This window comes from Rana temporaria, chromosome 4 (genome assembly GCF_905171775.1).
Source record: "Rana temporaria chromosome 4, aRanTem1.1, whole genome shotgun sequence".
Taxonomy (NCBI): Eukaryota; Metazoa; Chordata; class Amphibia; order Anura; family Ranidae; genus Rana; species Rana temporaria.
The window spans coordinates 52,099,577-52,125,810 of NC_053492.1; the positions used below are offsets into that span (position 1 = coordinate 52,099,577).

A 26,234-nucleotide genomic window follows, 5' to 3' on the forward strand; every position below is an offset into this window, starting at 1 on the left:
ACAGCTTTTGCAAGGGTCTGGCCATATATGATATAACACAAAGTTTCTTTAAATGAAATGAGGAGAAGGGGGGAGAAGGAGGAGGAGGGGTTGGAGAACAAGGAGCTTTTGGAGTGAAGGGATGACACATCTGTTCTTGATTTCAGTTCCTTGTCCTTCATTTCCAATGCTGAGTTTATAACTTTTAAAACTTAATATCTGACAAATCTTTTCAAGGAAAATAAACACTATTGTGATACATATTTTTCACACATGCATATATAGATAATGAATATAAAAACAATATGAAAATATAAAAGATTATAAAAAAGAAATCAAAAGAATATAAAAAGAGGAAACATTTCAGTGGTTCCAATAAAAGAATTAGTTTAACTCAAAAATAGGAATTTTATTCTAATCTATCACACCTTCTTTGGCAGCAATAACTTCAACCAACTGTTTCCTGTAGTTGCAGATCAGACGTGCACAACGGTCAGGAGTAATTCTTGACCATTCTTCTTTACAGAACTGTTTCAGTTCAGCAATATTCTTGGGATGTCTGGTGTGAATCGCTTTCTTGAGGTCATGCCACAGCATCTCAATCGGGTTGAGGTCAGGACTCTGACTGGGCCACTCCAGAAGGCGTATTTTCTTCTGTTTAAGTCATTCTGTTGTTCTATGCTTTGGGTCGTTGTCCTGTTGCAACACCCATCTTCTGTTGAGCTTCAGCTGGTGGACAGATGGCCTTAAGTTCTCCTGCAAAATGTCTTGAAAAATTTGGGAATCATTTTTTTCTTCTATGATAGCAATACGTCCAGGCCCTGATGCAGCAAAGCAGTCCCAAACCATGATGCCTCAACCACCATACTTCACAGTTGGGGTGAGGTTTTGATGTTGGTGTGCTGTGCCTCTTTTTCTCCACACATAGTGTTGTGTGTTTCTTCCAAACAACTCAACTTTGGTTTCATCTGTCCACGAATATTTTGCCAGTACTGCTGTGGAACATCTAGGTGCTTTTGTGCATACTGTAAACATGCAGCAATGTTTTTTTTGGACAGCAGTGGCTTCCTCTGTGGTATCCTCCCATGAAATCCATTCTTGTTTAGTGTTTTACATATCGTAGATTCGGGGATGTTGGCATATGCCAGAGACTAGGATTTTTCTTCACCTCATTGAGCAGTCTGCGCTGTGCTCTTGCAGTCATCTTTACAGGACGGCCACTCCTAGGGAGAGTAGCAGCAGTGCTGAACTTTCTCCATTTATAGACAACTTGTCTTACCGTGGACTGATGAACAGCAAGGCTTTTGGAGATACTTGTATAACTCTTTCCAGCTTTATGCAAGTCAACAATTCTTAATCGTAGGTCTTCTGAGAGCTCTTTTGTGTGAGGCATCATTCATATCAGGAAATGCTTCTTGTGAAAAGCAAACCCAGAACTGGTGTGTGTTTTTTATAGGGCATGGCAGCTGTAACCAACACCTCCAATCTCATCTCATTGATTGGACTCCAGTTGGCTGACACCTCACTCCAATTAGCTCTTGGAGATGTCATTAGTCTAGGGGTTCACATACTGTTTCCACCTGCACTGCGAATGTTTCCATGGTGTTTTCAATAAAAACATGGTGACATTTAATTCTTTGTGTGTTATTAGTTTAAGCAGACTGTGATTGTCTATTGCTATGACTTAGATCACATTTTATGACCAATTTGTGCAGAAATCTATATCATTCCAAAGGGGTTCACATACTTTTTCTTGCAACTGTATTAGTACAATATGTCGTTTGAGAGAGCTATAAGAGTTAAAGTAATTTGGCTACTTGCTTAGAACCTTCATTGTAATAACTTAAAGAAGTCACCTTCTTCAGCCTCTAACCTTACAAGATCAGCATCGTTATCCAGCTTTTTACTTTAACTTGGCAAACTGAATTTAGTGAGTTAATAAATTCCTTATTATTACTAATAGTAATAAAAAATTGAAATATTTTATGTGGAATTTTTGTGTCACAAGTAGTAATAGGGCCCTTTCACACCGAACGCAGTTGGATGCAATTGGCTGCAGTTGGATGCATTTTGAACTGCACTCCAACTGCAAAGACAGCCCACAATCAAGGTAATCCTATAGGTATAGTTTACATCTTTTGCAGTTCATCGTAGTTCAAAAAAGTAGAGCATTCTGCTTTTTCCACTCTACAAATGCACTATAAATGTGCTTCAAACACCCTGCACTGCGCCCCTTTAAGCCAAGAAAGCCAAGCCCAAAAAGTATAGAAAAATGCACTGCAAACGCAGCACAAAACGCATTTAAGCGTGTGTCAAGTGCGCTTCAAATGCATGTAAACAGGCAGTTAAATATGTGCAGCTATGTGCAGTTTCAGGTGTAAATGGGCTCTTAGGCTGGGTTTTCCCGCATTCAATTTGCATTACAGGAAAGTGTGACCTACTCTTAATGGAGCCAGTTCACACATGTGTAGGGTGGTCGTGGTCCGGATTGAAAAAGTATCCGGTGCGTATTTGGATCAGATATAGGTGTGAATTTGTGCAAAAATTTTGACCTGAATGGCACCTGAACCAGTGAACAGACACGCACCGGACCCCAGGCACGAACCCGCGCCCGCATATGTGTGAACCAAGCCTTAGATTTTGAATGTATTGTTCTTGTTATCTGGAAACTCTCCCTCCTTAGCATAGAAGGACTCAACCAGTCAAAAACATTGAGCCCCCATGGCACAATTGAATATTTTGGTGTTTTGCTTTGTGTATCTTGAGCTGCCAATCAGAATATTATAGTGAAAGGGGTGGGTGCAGACTCAAACTATCTGAAATTATTCCTAATGCCTGGCTGAACCAATGGCAACAGCCCAAATCATTATTTCTGTATAGAACATGCCTTTTATGAGATTCCTGGAAGCATGAACATAGAAAATGTGAGGGTAGGGGAGGAGAGAATTACAGGAAATTATGTATAAAGAAGACATCCCTTTAGATATACAGTCATTAGATTAGCCTAAGGAACATGCAGAGCTAGATTTTATAAATTGAGTTACATTAAAAACTCAGAGACACACAGGTCATATGGTAGGTGAAATCCAAAATGGTATAGATGGACCATAATTTGGCCAGTTCAGCAGGGACAGGCCAAATTGTGATCCATGTGTGGCCGCTCACACTTGACAGAAGTTGATCTAACAATATTGTTGAATGGGTTTGTTGAGAAATGTTTCTCCGCTGTCAGAATAGACTGTCTCATGGGGAGGACTCCTTTGTCTACTTCAATTGTGTGGATTGAGAAATCTTTTCATTAAAACAGTCCATCTATGGTAAGCTTAAAGTGGTTTTAAAGGCTTAAGCTTTTTTACCTTCATGCACCCCCACCAACCCCCCTAATACTCACCTGAGCCCCTTCTCGAACCAGCAATGCACATGAGAGCTGAGCTTCTCCTGGGTGTCTCATCCCTCAATGGCTAAGACAGCAGCGGGAGCCATTGGCTCCTGCTACTGTCGATCACAGCCAGTAAGACTATGAGAAGAGAGTGGGGTCAGGGCTAAGCCACAGATCTATGTGTCCTATGGACGCATAGAGCAGGGCTCGAGAGCAAGAATGCCTCAGTGCCCACAGAGCAAGCAAATTGCTATTGGGGGCACTGGCTGAGGAGGAGGAGCCAAGAGTGCTGGCAGGGGACCTGAAAAGAGGAGGATGGGAAATACTCTGTGCAAAACCACTGCACACAGCAGGTAAGTATGACATGTATGTTATTTTACAAAAAGAACCTTTAATGTCGCTTTAAGACTCCTATTAGTTATCACAATGAAGGTATAGATGACTAATGGCTAGATTTAAAAAAATGTACAGTACACTTTAAGACATTAATAAATATTGTACATTATAGTAGAAAATAGGGCTGGTAAGTATTGTGGCTTCTACAATACATGTATTATTTCTGTTGAGGTTTGATGACCTCCTATCCTACCTCAGTGTGCCGTTCATAGAGAAAGAAATATACATGAATTTAGAAGGTGATAGCTGGAGCTGGAGGTCTTAGACCCACCCCCTGCTCCGAACTATCTGTCAACTTTCATGCACATTGTGGTTTAGTGTCTTGTGTTGGTTCCTTCCATCTCCACTCCATCCAACCCTTGTGTGATGGCTCAGAGATCAAAATTGATGAATCTCCCATGAAAGGCGCCAAGGGTCAGGCGAAGAACAAAGACAAAGTGAAAGTGCCCAAAGAGGACAAGAAAAAGAAGCAACAAGCCGAGCAAGCAGAGAAAAAGAACAAACAGAAGATTGACGAGTTAAAGGTGCGTAGGAAGTGGATGTAATCTTAATTTAATCTTATTAAATTATTAGAGCTTCTTGGCACTTGTTGAATGTATTTATGGTTCCCAATTTTTTTTTTAAGTGCCAATTCTTTCCAATTGATACTGTTCTCATGACCATTGAAGACATCCTTCCTATAATAATTGACTGGTTGATGTCAGGCAAGAGAAATGTAGGAAAGCTGAGCAGTGGAATAACCTGGCCACACATTTATAATATTCTTAAAGCGGAACTTGTATCAAAGTGCAAAGTCAGTTTATCTTGTAAGCCATCTGAAAACCCCATGGGAAAAAAAGCATAGTTAAAAACATTTAAAGAAAGGTAAAAGCTGCCCCCCACTTCCATCTGCTTCCTATAAGGAAGAGTGATGTCACTGAGCCTTCTTCGGTCCTAGGGAACAGTGAGGTGCCCAAGTCACTTTAGCACTGTGTACTTGTAAGGTTTAGGTTCCTCAGCTTTACAAATTCCCAGAAATTCAGAAGAAGGCTCTGTGATGCCTCTTTCACCTTGGTGAGCTAACCAGAACCCCGGGTACCCTCAGAGTAAGTCTTTTTTTTTTTTATGTAACTATGTTTTTTTACACATGGTGGGTAGAGAGGAGAGCTTGCATTTTAATAAAAGGTCTGCTTTAAAAAAACATATGATAGTTTCCATCACTGATACGAACATATTCGCCAGCACACCGCGGATCATACAAAACGTCCAAAAGTTTAATGCAGTGAAAACATCACAAGGATTGCAACGTTTCGAGGCCGCACAGGACCTCTTCGTCAGGCAAGTGCTTGACGAAGAGGTCCTGCGTGGCCTCGAAACATTGCAATCCTTGTGATGTTTTCACTGCATTAAACTTTTGGATGTTTTGTACGATCCGCGGTGTGCTGGCGAATATGTTCGTATGATTGCTGCTCCAGTTCCCAGCTGGTGATCACTTCAGCACCCATTTTTGCATTTTTGGCCGTTTTTCCAGGAAGGTGTGCGATTGGAATATTGATTAAGACAGTTTCCATCACTGGCCTTCTGAAATTTCTAGTTATATGGCTTTTATGCTGATCCTTTGCCTCCAATAATAACCCAGATCAATTGTGTAGACTAGGAAACTTGTTGAAGATTTTAAGTCCTTATCCTCACACTTGCTCCCGGCTATAACTCAAAAGCCAAAGGATCAGTTTAGCAGCCAATAAACAAGATTCTTTTTTGGAAGAAAGTCAGCAATGGCAGTCCTTATGATTAGTTATTCTATGATAAAATAAAAAAGGGGAGGGAGAGAGAGACGCCAGGCGACCAATGGTGTAGCACAGTTTATTAGAGACAAATTAAAAGCCAATAACAAATTCCACTCACAGGGTGTCAATTGTGGAGATCGGGGACTGGAGGGAGCTCAGGAGGTGATCCCACACAGTATCGTGTAGTCAGTCCTCGCCACGGTGGCTCCGATAGATGGATAGGAGGAGACGCTGAAGAACGAGCAATCATGAACCAGTAACCACTTGTCAACCCACGGGATAGAACAGCTAATCGGAGCGCGTTTCAGAGGCTAGCTAGCCACGCCTGCTTCCTCGCCTGAGCATGGCTAACTAGCCTCCGAAACACATTCTGATTGGCTGTTCTCTCCCGTGGGTTGACAGGTGGTTACTGGTAAATAGCTACATAACTAGTAACTAAATAACCATAACAAAAATATTTAAAACTAGGAAATATGATATACATCCCTATCTATTTACTAATGCTAGCAGCATGAGGATTACAAATAGTCAATGTTAATTGAGAGAGTGAAGTTCCACTTTAATTTGGGTATTATGATTTCTGCACATGTGGATTATGAATGTTTGCTGTCTCTTGACTTCAGCCCTTATGTTTGGCCAAATCCAGGTCTTCAACAAAGAACTAGAAACTGAATTTGACTGTTTTGAAGACTGGCTGCACACATTCAACTTACTAAGAGGGAAGATCGGGGATGACGATGACACAGTCAGCGAGGAGGAACGGATAGTGGGGAGGTTTAAAGTGAGTATCAAACAGTGTCCAATAAGGTGCTGCGGGGCTCAATAACACTGGTGGACACAATAAAAATTATGGACATAACAATATTTATTTCATTTTGTGACATAATGGGTTTGATTACTAAAGGCACATAGACTGCGTACTTTGCAAGTGCAGTTTTTTCATAGTTTAGTAAATGAGGGGAATCTCTGCTGGCTTCCATCATCCAATCATGTCCAAGCAAAATGCTGTTTTTCGTTTTTTTTTCTTGCATTTGATTAGGTAAAGCTTCACTTACTAAGAATATCCAATTTATTAGGCTTTGGAGCAACTGCACTTGCAGAATGCAACTGTGCTTGCAAATTGCAAAGTCTATTTGCCTTTAGTAATCACACCCAATGCATTTTTAAGAAATAACATGATGCTTAGAATAAGAAAAGGGAAGTCCATAATTTGGTTAAAATCGCAAAAGCAACCAAAGACATAAAATGATGGTTTCAAATGGCCACAAGCATTTGGAATGTGATGGAAAAGCTGGATCGTTTTTGACAAAATTATACATTTTTCCAGTTAAAGTTCCATATCAAATAATTCTATTGAGGCTGTAAATTCATTTAGCAGTTTTGACTTCACCATCAACTAAACATTTTTGATTGACCAAATGCCTGATTGTTTGACTGCTTAGTATCTGATTATTATTTTGGATTATTTGTACAATTCCCAGTTCCTCAAAAAGTTGGTGAAATTGATAGAACATTTACAGGTGTATAGTCGGCTTTAGACATTAGACTGATGTTATACTTAACTTCCAATTGGGTGTTAGAAGATTCCACCAAACAAAGATTTTCCTTTGTTTTTTTCTGATTCATGAATCCATATTTCCTCCACAGGGTTCTATGTGTGTGTATAAGGTTCCACTACCTGATGATATCACCAAAGAAGCTGGCTATGATCCCAACTATGGCATGTTCCAAGGAATTCCCAGTAATGATCCCATGAATGTACTAGTACGAGTCTACGTTGTGAGGGTGAGCAGCAGTTCCAATGTGTTTTGTATGATAGTATGCTCCCAATGAACATAAAGCCTGTAAAGAGGAAGTGTAGGAAAGGTGGACCCAACCTTGGTTTTTCCAATAATTAATGTTTAGAGTTAAGTTTCATATTTAAAGGGTAAACATAATATTTCCTTTCTGTTGTAAGATCAGGACTTAAAGTATAACTATAGGCTCCTGTTTGACAGTCTTAGGGCCGATTCACACACTGCGACATTTGTTCCAATATCGAGAACGCAAGTTGCATGACATGTCAAAATTAATGGTTCCCTATGAGAGCCGTCCTACCTGGTCCAGCTTTGAAAAAGGTTCCTGCACTACTTTGGTCCAACTTGGGCACGATTTCAGCTTATGATTTGAATGGAAGTCGCATCCAAGTCGGATCATCATCATAACTGATCCAACTTGTGGCTCTGAGGATCTTGAAGGGGAACCCCACGGCAAGAAAAAATGGTGTGGGGTCCCCCCAAAGTCCATGCCAAACCCTTATCTGAGCATGCAGGCTTGCATGTCAGAAAAGGAGGGGGCGAGCAAGTGCCCCCCTGGGCCATACCAGGCCACATGACCTCAACATGGGGGGTGGGTGCATTGGGACAGGGGGGTCTGCGCCCCCACTCCAAAGCACCTTGACACCAAGTAGATGGGGACACAGGCCTCTTCCCGTCAACACTGGGCAGTGGCTGTGGGGGTCTGCGGGCAGGGGATTATTGGAATCTGGAAGCCCCCTTTACACATCCCTCTGGTGATGTGTTCTTTCTACGGTCTTCTCCATGATCTGCTGTCTTCTCCTTCCAGTGATGCGTTCTTCATCTGGTCTTCTCCCCTTGCTGCTGTCTTCTCCGCCGCCAACCCAGTCCTCCTGCAATGCTGGCTCCCACTGTTTTGTCATCTCCGATGTCTGCCAGTTCTTATATAGCCATGGGGCGTGGCCATCCAGTGGACATCACCATGAGACCCCCCCTTTTGTGACGTCACGTATATATGTACGTGATACTGCACTCATGCCTAGGGGGTGTGTGCGCATGCTACTGGCGGGCCTATTCTGCTATGATTACTCACAGCAGAAGCAGATCTTTGGGTGCCGGGCAATGGATGTCCACCCGCCAATTATCAGGCAGAGACACAGAATGGAGCTCTGCCTATGTAAAGGCAGTGCTCTGTTCTGACAGGGGGGGAATTGTGGATTTTGTGTCCCTGCAAAGGACATTGTTTTCCTTAGTAAAAGCAGCGCACCATTTACAGATAAACACTGGCTAGGCACACAGTTAAACCTTTGATCGCCTTAGATGTTTAACCCCTTCCCGGCCAGTGTCATTAGTACAGTAACAGTGCATGTTTCTTAGCACTGATTACTGTATTAGTGTGACTGGTTCCCACAAAGTGTCAAAAGTGTCAGTTAGTGTCAAATTGTTTACCGCAATATGACAGTCCCACTTTAAGTTGCTGATCCCTGCCATTACCAGTATAAAAAATATACTGTATTTATTGGCGTATAACACTCACTTTTTTTACCCTGAAAATAGAGAGTAAACTGTGCCTGCGTGTTATACACCAGGGGCTGTGGAAAGTTATTTTCCTGAAACGCCCCTTTTAAAGTTAGGGTGCGTGTTATATGCCTGTGCATGTTATACGCCGATAAATATGGTATATATAAAAATTCCAGTATATACCATAATTTGTAGACGCTATGACTTTTGTGCAAACCAATCAACATACGCCTATTGAGATTTTATTTTACCAAATATATGAGGCAGAATACATATTGACCTAAATTGATAAAGAAATTAGATTATTTCTATTTTTGGGGGGATATATTTTATATCAGAAAGTAAAAAATATTGTTTTTTCAAAAAATGTTGTTTATAGTGCAAAAAAATTAAAACTGTATTAGTGATCAAATACCACTAAAAGAAAGCTCTATTTGTGGGGAAAATAATGACATAAATTTTGAGTACAGTGTTGCATGTCCGCGTAATTGCCAGTTAAAGTATCGCAGTGCCGTATCGCAAAAAAGGGCATGATCATGAAGGGGGGAAAACTTCTGGAGGTCACGAAATGACACACCTGAAAATAATAGACACCCTTTTTTTCTGCACCCTAAATTCCTACAGCTGCTGTATACAAAGAGGTTTGAGATTACTGTCTGAAGATGGTTCTTGGGGCTTGGTGGAGCCTTTGATTGAAAAATGCGCCCATTTGTGTCCTGCAGCTTTCCAATATAGCTGTAGTTTTTCCATTGTAAAGTAGACAATTATTGTTAGAGAAACCTATCAACCCAAAGTAATAATAGTGAAAAATATTAACTTTTCATTTACCTTGTAGGCTACAGATTTACATCCTGCTGACATCAATGGGAAAGCTGATCCTTATGTTGTTATAAAACTGGGAAAAACTGAAATCAAAGACAAAGAGAACTACATCTCCAAACAACTAAATCCTGTCTTTGGAAAGTGAGTCACCTATGTTATATTATTTGTCTGTCATATTAAATTTCATTAACCAGGCAGAAGTCATGTTGATCTTTCATAGGAGCCATTGAGTATAATATGTCCTGTGTTTACAGACACAACATGCAATACATAACATACATCCATCTGCCATAGCATTATGACCACCCACCATAACCCATCAAGGTATGGACCTCACTAGACCTCTGAAGATATGCAGTGGTATCTTGCACCAAGACATTAGTAAGATATCCTTTAGCCCCTTGCCATTGCTGCCTCCCGGCCCATAAAGTGGATCTCAATGCCGGGAGGCAGAGGCAGGCATTTCAATCATGTGACTGCTGTGATTGGCAGTCACATGATCAGAAAGCTCCGATCACAAGTATGAATCAGGAGCTTTCCGGTACCCATTCGTTACTATGCTGGGTGCTTGCTTTCGGGCACAGTAAAGTGTTTACGTAGGGCTTCATATATGGATGGGGCCTCCATGGATTGGACTTGTTTTTCAAGCATATCCCATAAATGTTGAATTGGGCTGAGATCTGGAGAATTTGGAGGACAAGGTAACACGTCAAACTTATTGTTGTGTTCCTCAAACCATTCAGACCAGGCCACCTTCTTCCATTGCTCTATGGTCCAGTTCTGAAGCTCTTCATATGCCCATTGTAGGCACTTTTGACTGTGGACATGGGACAGCATGGGCATCCTCACTTGTTTGCAGCTATGCAGCAATCTGCAATGCACTGTGTGTTCTAAAACCTTTCTATCAGAATCAGCCATAACTTCTTCAGCAATCTAAGCTACAGTAGGTCTTCTATTGGATCAGACTACATGGGCTGGGCTTCGCTCCCCACATGCATCAAGAAGCCTTGGCTACCCATGACCCTGTCACTGGTTCGCTGGTTTATCTTACTTGGATCACCTTTGTTAGGTCTTGACCACTGTAGACCAGGAACATCCCACAAGACCTGCAGTTTTGGAGGTGCTCTGGCCCATTCGTCTAACCATTACAATGTGGCCCCTGTCAAAGTAACTCAAACCCTTACACTTGCCCATTTTTTTTCTGCTTTCAACACAACCACTTCAGGGACAACATGTTCACTGGCTGCCTAACATATTTCACTCACTTTTAGTTGTAATGAGAGAATCAATGTTTTTCACTTTACCTGTCCATGCTCATACTGTTATGGGTGATCGGTGTATATTTCCAAGCTTGTTTTTCCTAGTACCTTCCAATGATATAGTTTTTTCTTTTACTAGGTCATTTGACATTGAGGCCACATTCCCCATGGAGTCCATGCTAACAGTGGCAGTTTATGATTGGGACTTGGTGGGGACTGATGACTTGATTGGAGAGACCAAGATCGATCTAGAGAACCGTTATTACAGCAAGCACAGAGCAACATGTGGGATATCACAGACATACGCCATGTATGTATAATCAGATATATTGCCTCATATGTTATCTATTATATGTTGTAATTGTTTATCTCATAGTACACATCATTTGTCCTATTCTTTTAAACATCTAAGAAAGCCATAATATGTGCTTAGTCCTTATTTCCTGAAAATTATTGCACACATTTTACAACCAACACAATATAATCAGAAATACATGAAGAAAAAGTCTTTAACCACTTGAGATCCACGCTATAGTCGAATGACGGCCACAGCGCAGACCTCAATTGCCGGGAGGCTGTCAATAGACTTCCTCCCCTTCGCATGCTCCCCGCGCGCCCCTGCAGGGTGTGTGCGGCAAACGATGTAATCACCGAGTCACTGCGACTTGGGTGATCACAGCCCCTTACCACGTGATCAGCTTTTAGCCAATGACAGCTGATCACATAACGTAAACAAAAGCTCGATAATCTTTTTTTTTCTCCTCACGCTAAATGCGTGAGGAGAAAAAAAAACCCATCACCGGCTTATGTGCAAAGGACATCGGTCCCGAAAAGAAAGAGGCAATTCTGCCTCATCTGTGCCAATCAGTATCCCCTGCCAGTGCCCACCAGTGCCACTTATCAGTGCCCATCACTGCCAACTATCAGTGCCACCTATTAGTGCCACTTATCAGTGCCCACCAGTGCCACCTATCAATGCCCTTCTCAGTGCACACTAGTGCCACCTATAAGTGCCCACCAGTGCTGCTTATCAGTGCCGCCTTATCGGATCCCATCAGTGCAGCCTCATCAGCGTACATCAATGAAGGAGAAAAATTACCTGTTTGCAAAATGTTATAACAAAATATAAAAAAATTATAAAAACAAAAATACAATTTTTTTTTAGCAAGAAATAAAAAACGCAGAGGTGATCAAATACCACCAAAAGCAAGCTGTATTTGTGGGAAAAAAATGATAAAAATTTCATTTGGGTACAGTGTTGTATGACCGTGCAATTGTCATTCAAAGTGCATCAGCGCCGAAAGCTGAAAAGTGGTCTGGGCAGGAAGGGGGTTTAAGTGCCCGGTAAGCGTTTAAGTGCCCGGTAAGTGGTTAAAGAGAAACCGGTTGGCATCTGTTGATACTTTTTGTCAAATAAGAATTTGACTGAAAGTCTTGCGTGTCATAAACTTTCATACTGGGCACTCCTGAACATCCACCCCAAGCTTTGATATCTACTGCAAGACCTCTTTGGGGAATATAGGTGATGGCAGCCCAGGACCAGGAGAAGGTCCATTCTACACAGCACAGCCACTGTTTCCCAGTCCATTTGAAGGAAGATCAATTCTGATGTCGCGTACACACGATCGGTTAAACCGATGAGAATGGTCTGAGGGACCGTTTTCATTGGTCAAAACCGATCGTGTGTGGGCGCCATCGGTTAGTTAACCATCGGTTAAAAAAGGCAACTTGTTTTAAAATTAACCGATGGATTCCTAACCGATAGGACAAAACTGATCGTTAGTAGGCACGTCCATCGGTTAAAAATCCACGCATGCTCAGAATCCAGTTGACGCATGCTTGGAAGCATTGAACTTTGTTTTTTTCAGCACGTCGTTGTGTTTTAAGTCACCACATTTTGATACAATAGTTTTTTTAACCGATGGTGTGTAGGCGCGATGGACCATCAGTCATCTTCATCGGTTAACCGATGAAAACGGTCCATCGGTCCGTTCTCATCGGATGGACTGATCGTGTGTACGCGGCATTAGTCAAACCCAAAAGCACTAGCACCTCATATCTAGTAGTCCTGTGCTACCACATGGCACCAGCTTTGAAAAATATTCTGTGCTTCTTGTTTAGGGTATCAGCTAATGTTCATTTTAGCAATGGTCTTGGGAGTAGCCAAAAGCACAAAACATAGTTTAGGTCCAAACAGCTCTGACACTCTAGAGTCTACAAGAAAGATAAAAGTAAGTAAAGTTTTGGTTCTGTTTTCAGACATGGTTATAATATGTGGAGAGATCCCATGAAACCTACCCAGATCTTGTCCAAACTCTGCAAAGAAGGGAAAATTGACGGCCCCCACTATGGCCCCGGAGGACGAGTCAAAGTTCTAAATCGTGTTTTCACTGGTCCCATTGAGATTGAAGATGAAAACGGTGAGACGATTCTCTTACTCCATTAAATGTTTGCATTTGGTCCGGTGCTAAATATGTACATTTTATGAAAGTTTACAAGTATATAAACTGATGTATTTTTTTTGTATGTTTTTTTTTTTTAATTACTTCAATCAAAACTTTTTTTCTTTTTAATTGACAAATTTACTATAGAATACTGCTGTGAAATTCTTACTTCTAATTTGATCCCCGGTACTATTTCACAACAACATTTTTTCTTTGTGCCTTCAGAATGCTACTACTACATACACTTTCTCATCTTTATACGATTAAAGTGGAGGTTCACCCAAAAACTTAATTTTTAACATTAGATTAAGGCTCATTTTGTCAAGGGGAATCGGGTTTTTTCTTTTTTGAAACCGAAGCAGTACTTACCGTTTTAGAGAGCGATCTTCTCCGCCGCTTCCGGGTATGGGCTGCGGGACTGGGCGTTCCTATTTGATTGACAGGCTTCCGACGGTCGCATACATCGCGTCACGATTTTCCGAAAGTAGCCGAACGTCGGTGCGCAGGCGCCGTATAGAGCCGCACCGACGTTCGGCTTCTTTCGGCTACTCGTGACGCGATGTATGCGACCGTCGGAAGCCTGTCAATTAAATAGGAATGCCCAGTCCCGAAGACCATACCCGGAAGCGGCGGAGAAGATCACTCTCTAAAACGGTAAGTACTGCTTCGATTTAAAAAAAAACACCCGATTCCCCTTGACAAAATGAGCCTCAATCTAATGTTAAAAATTGTTTTTCGGGTGAACTCCCGCTTTAAAGTGGATGTAAACCCAACATTTTTTTTTTTTATGTCACAATGTAGAGTATAAGATTTCCTATCATCTGTGCCCAGTCTTGCCACACAGAGTTAATCCAGCTCTGAGCAATCATCTTTTATTGTTCAGTGAAATACAACAGACTTCCAGATAAAAACCAAAGTCCTTGCTTCTGAAAAAAAGTGCACAATTCACATCCCCTCCCCTGTGTTTTGATTAAACGTTTTCAAAATATGGGGTGAGTCACAGTTCAGTACCCATGATCCCATAGGGGGCGTGGATCATTTAAATTAGGCGCGTTCCCGCGCCGAGCGTAGTGCGCATGCTCCGTCGTGAAACTTTCCCGACGTGCATTGCGGCAAATGACGTCGCAAGGACGTCATTTGCTTCAAAGTGAGCGTAAATGGCGTCCAGCGCCATTCATGATTCACTTACGCAAACGACGTTAAATTTTAAATTCGCGACGCGGGAACGACGGGTATACGTAGCATTGGCTGCCCCTGCTAATAGCAGGAGCAGCCTTACGCGGAACCCGACGAACGGAAACGACATAAACTGCGTACGCAGGGCTCGCGTAGGGTTGTGAATCGGCGTTAGTATGCAATTTGCATACTATACGCCCCCTAGCGGCCATCGTAAGAATGCAGCCTACGATACGACGGCATAAGGAGCCTTATGCCAGTCATATCTTAGGCTGCAGTCGGCGTATGGAGGTTCCTGAATCAGGAGCATTCGAGGCGCCGGCGCAAGTAAGCAATTGCGCTGCGTAACTATGGTTACGCAGACGCAATTGGTACCTGAATCTACCCCATCGTTTTCTTTGTTGTTTGTTGTGTACTGAATATAAATAAAATTTACCCTTTAAAAAAAAAGGCTAGCATTTCCTCAAATTGTCCTTAAAAATGTAGTTGGTTTAATTCAGTACTGTTTCTCTTAGAAGGAGAGTTAATTCCCAAACACATATCTTTGTATTATCCTTTAAGATCTTCTAACAATATTGTACCTGCAGGTCAGAAGAAACAAACAGACGAACATTTGGCCCTTTCGGTTCTTCAGCACTGGGAGGAGATTCCGCGAGTTGGCTGCAGGTTGATTCCGGAACATGTAGAGACACGACCCCTGTTAAATCCAGACAAGCCAGGAATTGAACAGGTAAAATAAATGCAAAGGTTCTTAATCTGCAAAATGTACACCAATTTTACATACATAATGAGGTCATCTATTTTGTTCAATGAAGCAATTTTCAAGCAAGGCTTCTTTCTTGCAGGGTCGTATTGAAATGTGGGTAGATATGTTCCCCATGGACATGCCAGCTCCGGGTCCTGCCATTGATATCTCTCCAAGGAAACCAAAAAGGTACAAGAAAACCTTTTTCCATCTGATCAAAATGTTCTCCATTTCAAAATCGGATCTTTTTATATCAATTGAATTGAGTTATAATTAAGGCCCCTTTCACACTACTGCAACTTCAAAGTCGTATGATTTTGCCACGAGTTTGATTCAATTTTTACGTGATTTCAGGGAGACTTGAGGTCTAAGGGCCAGATCCTCAAAAGGGATACGCCGGCGTATCTACTGATACGCCGTCGTATCCCTGTTTATATCTTTGGAACTGATCCACAGAATCAGTTTCCAAAAGATAGGCAGAAGATCCGACATGTGTAAGGGACTTACACTGCCGGATCTTAGGATGCAGTACCACATCAGCCGCTGGGGGCATTTCGAGTCGAAATGCCACTTCGCGTATGCAAATGAGCACTTACGGAGATCCACGAAGCGGTCTAGCTTCGTGAAATCTCCGTAAATACTTACGTTGCAATTGTAAAATTAGGGCTGCTTTTACAAAGTGTAAACTGTTTACACCATGTAAAAGTAGACCCTTCTTACCCGCGACGCTGTTATTTATTTTTTTTTTTTTTCCCCGCCGTATCTTTTTTTTTCCCGACGCAACTTTTCCCGACTCAAAACTCGGCGTAACGTAAAACCGCGGTATGCACGTCGGGAAAATGACGTCGTGAGCATGCGCAGTACGTCCGGCGCGGGAGCGCGCCTAATTTAAATGGGACTCGCCCCATGAAAATAGGAACGCCTTGCGCCGGACGGATTTAAGTTACACAGCCGAAAATTTCTAGGTAAGTGCTTTGTGGATCGGGCACTTAGGTAGAAATTTTGCGGCAGTGTAACTTAAATCAGAATATTTAAGTTACGGCGGCTCTTTGTGGATCTGGCCCAATGAACCTGAACTTGCATTAAAGTCGGACCAAAGTAGTGCAGGGACTACTTTGAAGTCGGCACGACTTGAAGTCGCACTAATATGAATGGTTGTCATTGGAAATCATGGCGAATGGCTTGTCCTAATGCCGCGTACAGACGGTCGTTTTTTGTGATGAAAAAAAACAACGTTTTTGAAAACGTCATTTAAAATGACTGTGTGTGGGGAAAACGTCGTTTTATGTCTTCTGAAAAACAACAAAAAAAAAATTCGAACATGCTCGAATTTTTTGTGTCGTTTTTCAAAACGTAGTTTTTTGTGTCAATGAAAATGATAGTGTGTGGGCAAAACGACGTTTCAAAACGACGTTTTTAAACCCGCGCATGCTCAGAAGCAAGTTATGAAGCTAGCTTCAATGGAAAAGAGTGCCGTCGTACGTGCTGAACGTAACCACGCTTTGCTAGAGCATTTTAAAAAACGATGGTGTGTAGGCAACGTCGTTTTTGAAAATGAAGTTTCAAAAACGTCGTTTTATTTCATGATTCAAAACGTCGGTTTTTTTTTTCATCACAAAAAACGACCGTCTGTACGCGGCATAAGACTTGGGACTGAAAAGTTGCATGACAAGTTGTACAAGTGTGAAAGGGACCTAAGACAATGCTTGTTGTGAATTGTCCTGGACACACATTTTTTCAAATAGTTATCAATAGTTCATTTTATTCCTTGTGATACCATCATGTGCCCTTTGGGCTGATTACACTCAGGGACACGCTTCTCTCAACTATTGGTGGCAACTGGTCAGCATCTAAATTTGTGTGAAATAAAGGTTTGGAATTATATTTTCATTCTGTATCTTACCAACTTCCCCCATCCCTCCCCATTGGATAGTTCCAATAGGACAGCTGAAGAGTTCCCATGAGCTTAACTCAACCGTACTAGATAAGACTGGAGAACCTACTGGAGTGGCCTTGATGCAGACATTCCATTTTGAAATGGCATTCTTGTTGGGACATATAGGAGACAAGAGAAACACAGCTAATCACATAACAATAAAACCTGAAATACAGTTCCTTGAAAAAGTATTCATACCCCTTTTATAGGATACACCAACACAAACTGGCACATAATTGTGAAGTGGAAGAAAAATTATAAATGTTTTTCAAAATGTTTTACAAATAAATATGTGGAAAGTGTGGTGTGCATTTGTATTCAGCCCCCAGAGTCAATACTTTGTAGAACCATTTTTCACTGCAATTACAGCTGCAATCTTTTTGGGTATGTCTCTGCCAGCTTTGCACATCTAGAGAGTGACATTTTTGTCCATTCTTCAAAATGGCTCAAGCTCTGTCAGATTGGATGGAGAGCGTCTGTGAACAGCAATTTTCAAGTCTTGCCACAGATTCTCAATTGGATTTTGATCTGGACTTTGACTGGACCATTCTAGCACATGAATATGCTTTGATCTAAACCATTCCATTGTAGCTCTGGCTGTATGTTTAGGGTTGTTGTCCTGCTGGACGGTGAACCTCTGTCCTAGTCTCAAGTCTCTTGCAGACTCTAAGGCCGCGTACACACTGTCGGACAAAATGATGAGATTGGTCCGACGGGCCATTTCCATCGGTTCACCGCTGAAGTAGCCTGATGGCCTGATGTGCGTACACACCATCGTTCCAAAAACCGATCGGGTCAGAACGCGGTGATGTCAAGCACACGACGTGCTGAATAAAACTAAGTTCAATGCTTCCAAGCATGCATCGACTTGATTCTGAGCATGCGCGGGTTTTGAACCGATGCTTTTCTGTACTAACCATCGCTTTGGACCGATCGGGCAGCGGCCCATCGGTTCGATTTTGAAGCATGTTTTAACATTTTGGACCGAAGGACAACAGACCGATGGGCTATACACACGCTCGGTTTGGACCGATGAAACTGAACCTCGGTCCATTCTCATCGGTTTTGTCCGACCGTGTGTACGCGGTCTAACAGGTTTTCTTCTAAGATTGCCCTATATTTGGCTCCATCCATCTTCCCATCAACTCTGACCAACTTCCCTGTCCCTGCTGACTAAAAGCATCCCCACACATGGATGGATTGCTTTTAGGCCAAAAAGTAGAATTTTGGTCACATCTGACCAGAGCACCCTTTTCCACATGTTTGTTGTGTCCTCCACAGTGGCTTCTCACAAACTGCAAATGGGCCTTCTTATGGCTTTCTTTCAACAATGGCTTTGTTCTTGCCACTCTTCCATAAAGGCCAGATTTTTGGATTGCACTAATAGTTGTCCTGTGGACAGATTCTCCCACTTGAGCTGTGGATCTCTGCAGCTCCTCCAGAGTTACCATGGGCCTCTTGGCTGCCTCTCTGAATAATGCTCTTCTTGCCCAGCCTGTCAGTTTAGGTGGACGGCCATGTCTTGGTAGGTTTGCAGTTGTGCCATACTCTTTCCGTTTTTGGATCATGGATTAAACAGTGCTCCGTGAGATATCCAATCTTTATGATATTTTTTTTATAACCTAACTCTGTGTTAAACGTTTCCACAACTTTATCCCCGACCTGTTTGGTGTGTTCCTTGGCCTTCATGGTGCTGTTTGCTCACTAAGGTTCTCTAACTAACCTCTGAGGGCTTCACAGAACATCTGTATTTATACTGAGATTAAATTACACACAGGTGGACTCTATTTACTAATTAGGTGATTTCTGAAGGCAATTGGTTCCACTAGATTTTGGTTAGGGGTATCAGAGTAAAGGGGGCTGAATACAAATGCACGCCACACTTTAAAAAAAATAAATAATTGAAAACCATTTATAATTTCCTTCCACTTCACAATAGTGTGCCACTTTGTGTTGGTCTATCACATGAATTCCCCAAAAAAGACATTTACTTTTTTGGTTGTAACATGACAAAATTAGGATCATTTTAAGGGGTATGAACAGGGCCGCCATCAGGGGGGTACAGGCATTACACCTGTAAGGGGCCCGGAGGTCCCCAGGGGCCCGGATGGCAACCCCCTTTAAAAAAAAAAAAAATACATTTTTTTTTTTAGGGGCCAATTTTTTTTTTAGAGGTCCGGAGGTCCCCAGGGGCCCGGAGGCCCCGGATGGCAACCCCCCTTTTTTTATTTATTTTTTATAAAAAAAATATTTTATTTATATATTTTTATTTTATTTTTTAATAAAGGGCCATTTTTTTTTTTTTAGAGGTCCGGAGGTCCCCATATATATATAATATTATTATTATTATTATTAAAGGGCCCAGAGGTCCCCAGGGCCCCGGGTGGCAACCCCCCTTTTTTTATAAAAAAAAAATTATATATTTTTTTTATATATATATTTATATATATATATATATATATATATATTTGTCTTTATATATTTTTTTATAGGGCCCCGGATGGCAACCCCCCTTTTTTTATAAAAAAAATTATATTTTTTTTATATATATTTTTTATATATATTTTTTTTTGTCTTTATATATTTTTTATATATATATATATATATATATATATATATATATATATTATTAAAGGGCTCAGAGGTCCCCAGGGCCCCATGTGTGGCAAATCCCCCCTTTTTTTTTTTATAAATGTTTATTTTTTTATTTTTGTTTATATATATATATTTTTTTTATTATTAAAGGGCCCTGAGGTCCCCAGATGGCAACCCCCCTTTTTTTTCATAAATGTTTATTTTTATATATATATATATATATATATTTTTTTTTTTTTTTTTTATTATTAAAGGGCCCAGAGGTTTCTTTTTTTCATTTTTATTAAAGGGCCCAGAGGTCCCGGATGGCAACCCCCCTTTTTTGTAATTTCTTTATATATATATATATATATATATATATACATACACACACACACACAAACATTTATATATTATTAAAGGGCCCAGAGGTCACCAGATGGCAACCCCCTTTTTTTTATATATTTTTTTCTTTATTTCTTCTTTTTTGTGTAAAGGGCCCCCCCGCTTCTCAATCCGCGGCAGCCCCCCCCCCCGCTTCTCAATTTCAGGCGGCAGCACCCCCCCCCCCGGTTCTCTGCTCCAGGGGGCCCATGCCTGAAGCTGTGTAAGGGGCCCCATAATTCCTGATGGCGGCCCTGGGTATGAATACTTTTTCAAGGCACTGTATCTGTTTTGAGAGGAGGCTCAGGGGCAGCCACACACCTTTAAGAAAATACATTTGTTATGTAATTTATATAAAACCGATATGCAAATATCTGATTTATCCAAAAACCTTTCCCTGCCACCAGGACCACATTGCCAAAAAATTGTTTTGTTTTAAGCTTCCATGTAAACCAAAGGTAGTTTTGTATTGTACTTGTTGATATCATTGTAAGGTGACCTTGGGTGTTCTGAAAGGCGCCTATAAATAAAATGTATTATTAATATTATTACTTTGTTTCATAAGCATGTCAAAGCTGATCTGTAGCCATTTAGAGAAACCCAGGTCATGCAGCTGTGCCAGTGTTATTCTCTAAAGATGTTACCATGTAAAGTCGTTACATTTTAATTGCTTCAATTGGACCATTGGCTCCCCCTCATATTGTACGACTGCAGAGCAGTAATACAAGCAATGGTCTGAAGGAGGGATGCGGGAAAACATGCTCTGCCCATGATGTGGTCTATTAATGTAATGTTCCCATGAAATGACGATGATGGCTTCTTGGTGGCTGATCTGTGCTAACTCACGGGGGCTCCTGTACACAGTGGTCTCATGCCGCGTGCACACAATAATTTTTTGGCTTGTAAAAAACAATGTTTTTCAGCCTCTAGAAAAAAATATGTTTTTTCCAACTCGATCATTAAAACGACATTGCCCACACACGATCGTTAAAAAAAAAAAATGCTCTAGCAAAGCGCGGTGACGTACAACACGTACAACGGCACTATAAAGGGGAAGTTCCATGCGGATGACGCCACCCTTGGGGCTGCTTTAGCTGATTTTGTGTTAGTAAAAGACGATTCGCGCTTTTCTGTCTGTTACAGCGTGATGAATGTGCTTACTCCATTCCAAACGCTAGTTTTACCAGAACGAGCGCTCCCGTCTCATAACTTGCTTCTGAGCATGCGCAGGTTTTTCACGTCGTTTAAGCCCACACACGATCATTTTTTACAACCCGAAAAACGACATTGTTTAAAACGTTGTTAAAAAATGGAGCATGTTGGAAATGTTGTCGTTTTTCAGAACCCGAAAAATGCTGTGAAGCCCACACACGATCGTTTTTAATGACATTTTTTTTAAATTTTGTTTTTTACAAGCCAAAAAACGATTGTGTGTACGCATATCAGACATTCTTCAGCTGCTGGTATGGGCTTTCAATAGAGAAAAAAACAAGTGATTTCAAATGCAATAACTTGGAATTCACAGGTAATACATACATCCTACAAAATACCTAGTCATTAGAAATACAAATACTGTATGGGAGTGGCTACAGATCCGCTTTATCCAAATGCCAAATAAAAATAAATTATTTAAGACGTGGCCTGCATATTTAGTAATATGAATAAACCCTGTATTAGCTACAGGAAGAATGCAACTGGCAGGACACCATGGGATCGATTTACTAAAACTGGAGAGTCTGTGCATGGAAACCATACAGCTTTCAGTTTTTTTTGTCAAAGTTTCATTAACCACTTAACCTTGACCATATTGCTGGTCAAAGACCAGAGCACTTTTTGCGTTTCGGCAGTGCGTCTTTTTAACTGACAATTGCACGGTCGTGCGACGTGCATCCCAAACAAAATTTGCGTCATTTTTTTCCCACAAATAGAGCTTTCTTTTGGTGGTATTTGATCACCTCTGCGGTTTTTAGTTTTTGCGCTATAAACAAAAATATAGCGACAATTTTGAAAAAAATAATGAATATTTTTTACTTTTTGCTATAATAAATATCCCCCAAATATATATATATAAATAAAAAAAAAATGTCCTCGGTTTAGGCCGATACGTATTCTTCTACATATTTTTCGTAAAAAAAATCGCAATAAGCGTTTATTGATTGGTTTGCGCAAAAGTTATAGCGTTTACAAAATAGGGGGTATTTTTATGGCATTTTTATGGCATTTTTGTTAATATTTTTTTTACTAGTAATGGCAGCGATCAGCGATTTTTTTTCGGTAATGCGACATTATGGCGGACACTTTGGACACTTTTGACACATTTTTGGGACCATTGGCATTTTTATAGCGATCAGTGCTATAAAAATGCATTGGATTATTATAAAAATGCCACTGGCAGTGAAGGGGTTAACACTAGGGGGCGGGGAAGGGGTTAAGTATGTTCCCTGGGTGTGTTCTAACTGTAGGGGGGATGGCCTCCCTAGGGGAAATCACCGATCTTCTGTTCATACGTTGTATGTACAGAAGATCAGCACTTCTCCCCTTGACAGGACCGGGAGCTGTGTGTTTACACACACAGCTCCCAGTCCCCGCTCTGTAACAAGCGATTGCGCATGCCCGGCGGCAATCGCGCCCGCCAGGCACGCGCACAGGAGTCGGGGGAGAGCGCCCCTAGTGGCCTGCGCGAGAGCCGACGTATAGCTATGTGCTCTCGCGCAGGGGAGCCGACTTGCCGCCGTAAAACGACGGCGGCTGGTCGGCAAGTTGTTAAACAAGCTGAGGTTAGAAGCTGCAATCACAAACAACAAAAAACCGCGCTAATATCCCCCCCGCCCTCCAGTCCCCGGCAGCAGCTGGCGTGCGAAAACACAATAGAAAATAAACAAAAGAAAAAGCCGCGCCATTGGCTACAATGCAGAGCTGCGCCAGATTTTGGACTCTCCAGTTTTAGTCAAACAACCCCCATGTTTAGATACTGGTACAGCGGGTGAGCCTTTCCCAAGAACCACTTTATGTCCTTTTAGGATTACACCGTATTTCCTTGTAGGAGCATTATTACCAGGGTTGCACCAATACTGTATTTTTACCAGCTAGTACGTGTACGAGACTTTCGGCCAAGTACTTAAAGATTCCAAGTACCAATACCTTTGCAGTGCTATTGGAGCACATACAACATTAATGGATTCAAATTGCACTGAAAAGAATCGCATACGATTTGTAACAGGAATCACACTGCAAAGGTATCGGTTTTGGGTATCTGAGCATTTTTACGAGTACTAGTACACATGAAAATACTTAGTATCGGCACCCGAATTATTACAATTCAACCTATTATATTTTAATAAGGAAACATTACACACAGTGGGCCAAATTCTCAAAAGAGATACGCAGGCGGAACTGCTGTTCAGCCTGCGTATCTCTGTGCCTAACTTTGAAAACGATCCTCAAAAGGATTTTTCCAAAGTTAGGCAGAAGATCTGACATCTGTAATAGACTTACACTGTCAGATCTTAGGATGCAGTACCGCATCCGCCGCTGGGGGCATTTCTCATTGAAATGCCGCTTTGCGTATGCAAATGAGGACTTAAGCAGATCCACAAAGCTTTTAAGCATTGTGGTTTCTGCGTAAGTTCCGATTTGCTTGCGCAAAGTTAGGGCTGGTTTTACAATGTGGAAAGTTAGTCCACCATGTAAAACCAGACCTTTTTTTCGATCGCCGCGTTTTTTTTTTAAATTTGAATTTTTTTTCCCGGCGCTTATTTTTTTTTTCACCCGTCGCAACTTTATTGTCCCGTCGCAATCCACAAAGCCCGGCGTAAATTACGTTCACGCGCTGCATGTCGGGAAAATTACGTCACACGCATGCGCAGTACGGCCGGCGCGGGAGCGCGCCTCATTTAAATTGTAATCGCCCCCCGGAGAGGAGGACCGCCTTGCGATGGAGGCACTTAAGTTACACGGCGTGTAATTTCTAGGTAAGTGCTTTGAAGATCGGGCACTTAGGTAGAAATTTAACGCCTGTGTAACTTAACTGCTGAAAGTTAAGTTAGGCGGCTTTTTTGGGAATTTGGCCCCGTGTTCCCTCTGTAGACATTCCACATCATTTTTGAAAGATTTGTTTAAAAGTTTTTGAAAATATATCACCCTGAACTCTCCAAGTAATAGCTTGCCAGATGTACCAGTTCCTCCAGTTGAGAATTGTTATAGAATCAAACTATCCACTTCTCTGGACAATAGGCATTACTTATTGAAATGATAATATCACTTGGCCCTTGTGCATCAACTGAATGGAGGATTCATGATTTCAAAATAAAGGATATGATCTAGAATCTCCAAACAATTCCCCGTGTTCTCGGCCCCTATGTGCCTACATCTCTGGGCATTAGAAACATGAATAGAACTTTATTAGGGAGGCTACAGATCAGCGTTGAATTTTCAAATGACATTGCAAATGAATTATTTAAGAAGTGACCTTGTATAAAGTAACTCATATAGTGCAGCGCAACTGAATATACCACTTTAAACTCTTATGTATTCTGTGTTCTTAAAAAAAGTCCTTTGCATAAAAATCTAATCAAATGTGTCATAAAACAAAATCCATATATATATATATATATATATATATATATATATATATATATATATGATCCACCACAGTGTTCTTCAATCACCAATCGGCATATGACATCATTAGTGCACACCACCACCAGTTGAAAGACTTGCTCACTTCAAAGATGAGTTCAATTACCTCTATGTAAAAATTACTCCTGCAATATACCCTGCCCCGATCTCCTTCCTCCCCTCCAGGGATCCAGTTCTGTTAGCACGTCTTTTTGCTCAGCGAACCACATGCAATCAAAAAGGCAGACTACATAATGCTCTCCATTTCAACTAATTTAGTAAAACGCCCCTATAAAAACACACTTGCAGTATATACAACTAAAAAGCTCTTTAATGTCTAGCACGTCTGCTTGCTCACCACTCCGCACGGATCACAGTGGCTGCATGATGTCCCGGGCTCGGCTCCTCCCTCCTTTGCGTGTGTCGCCCTCTTATTGGACTTTTTCAGTAGGCTGCTAAAGATGCCCAATGAGAGAGTGACACACGTATAGGAGGGAGGAGCCAAGCCTGTGATGTCACACAGCCACCGCAATCCATGCCTAGTGGTGAGCAAGCAGAAAGGCTTCTTCAGACATCACAGGCTCAGCTCCTAACTCCTACATGCGTGTCACCCTCTTATTGGGTTTCTTCCGTGGGCTACTAAATAAGAATATGAGAGGGTGACACGCATATAGGAGGGAGGAGCTGAGCCTGTGACATCACACAGCCACCGTGATCCATGCAGAGTGGTAAATAAGAAGATTGGGCTTCTTCAGTAGGCTACTAAAGAAGCCCAATGAGAGGGCGACATGCGTATAGGAGGAAGGAGCTAAGCCCGTGACGTCACACAGCCACCACGATCCATGTGGAGTGGCGAGGAAGCAGACGTGCTAGACACTAAAGCTCCTTTTATTTGTATATCCTGTAAGTGTGTTTTTATGGGGACGTTTTAATAAATGTGTTGAAATGGAGAGCACTATGTAGTCTGCCTTTTTGATTGCGTGTGGTTTGCTGAGCAAAGAGATGTGCTAACAGAGCTAGATCCCTTGAGGGGAAGAAGGAGATCGGAGAAGGGTATATCGCAGGAGTGTTTTTTACATAGAGCCTATTGAACTCATCTTTGAGGTGAGCAAGTCTTTCAACTGGTGGTGGTGTGCACTAATGGTGACATATGCCGATTGGTGATTGAAGACCACTGCGGTGGATTATATATATAATTGATTTTTATGCAAAGGACTTTTTTAAGAACACAGAATACATAAGATTTTAAAGCGGTATATTCAGTGGCGCTGCACTATATGAGTTACTTTATGTGTTATTTGGTGCAGTGAAATCACCAGGAGTAAATATTGACACCGGATTTTGTCATATACTGACACAGGATTAAAATAGGTAAGAGTATCACATTTTAGAGGTAGCGCTGCTTGCTTGTATTTCATACACAAGTGACCTTGTATGTTTTGCATTATGAATTAACCTTGT

General features: G+C 41.5%; 1 protein-coding gene across 12 annotated transcripts in view; it reads left to right on the forward strand.

The window, feature by feature from the left end:
- OTOF (otoferlin) overlaps window positions 1-26,234 on the forward strand; it is a 465,027-nt gene that overhangs the window by 410,082 nt on the left and 28,711 nt on the right. For 7 of the 12 annotated variants that reach the window (XM_040348386.1, XM_040348384.1, XM_040348383.1 and 4 more), the window contains exons 34-41: window positions 4,130-4,278; window positions 6,167-6,301; window positions 7,168-7,305; window positions 9,652-9,779; window positions 11,037-11,207; window positions 13,157-13,317; window positions 15,105-15,247; window positions 15,363-15,451. In XM_040348386.1, the coding sequence (XP_040204320.1) occupies window positions 4,130-4,278; window positions 6,167-6,301; window positions 7,168-7,305; window positions 9,652-9,779; window positions 11,037-11,207; window positions 13,157-13,317; window positions 15,105-15,247; window positions 15,363-15,451 (1,114 nt within the window). The remainder of the gene's footprint in view (window positions 1-4,129; window positions 4,279-6,166; window positions 6,302-7,167; window positions 7,306-9,651; window positions 9,780-11,036; window positions 11,208-13,156; window positions 13,318-15,104; window positions 15,248-15,362; window positions 15,452-26,234) is intronic. The other 5 variants (XM_040348390.1, XM_040348393.1, XM_040348389.1 and 2 more) reach the window with 1 other exon arrangement.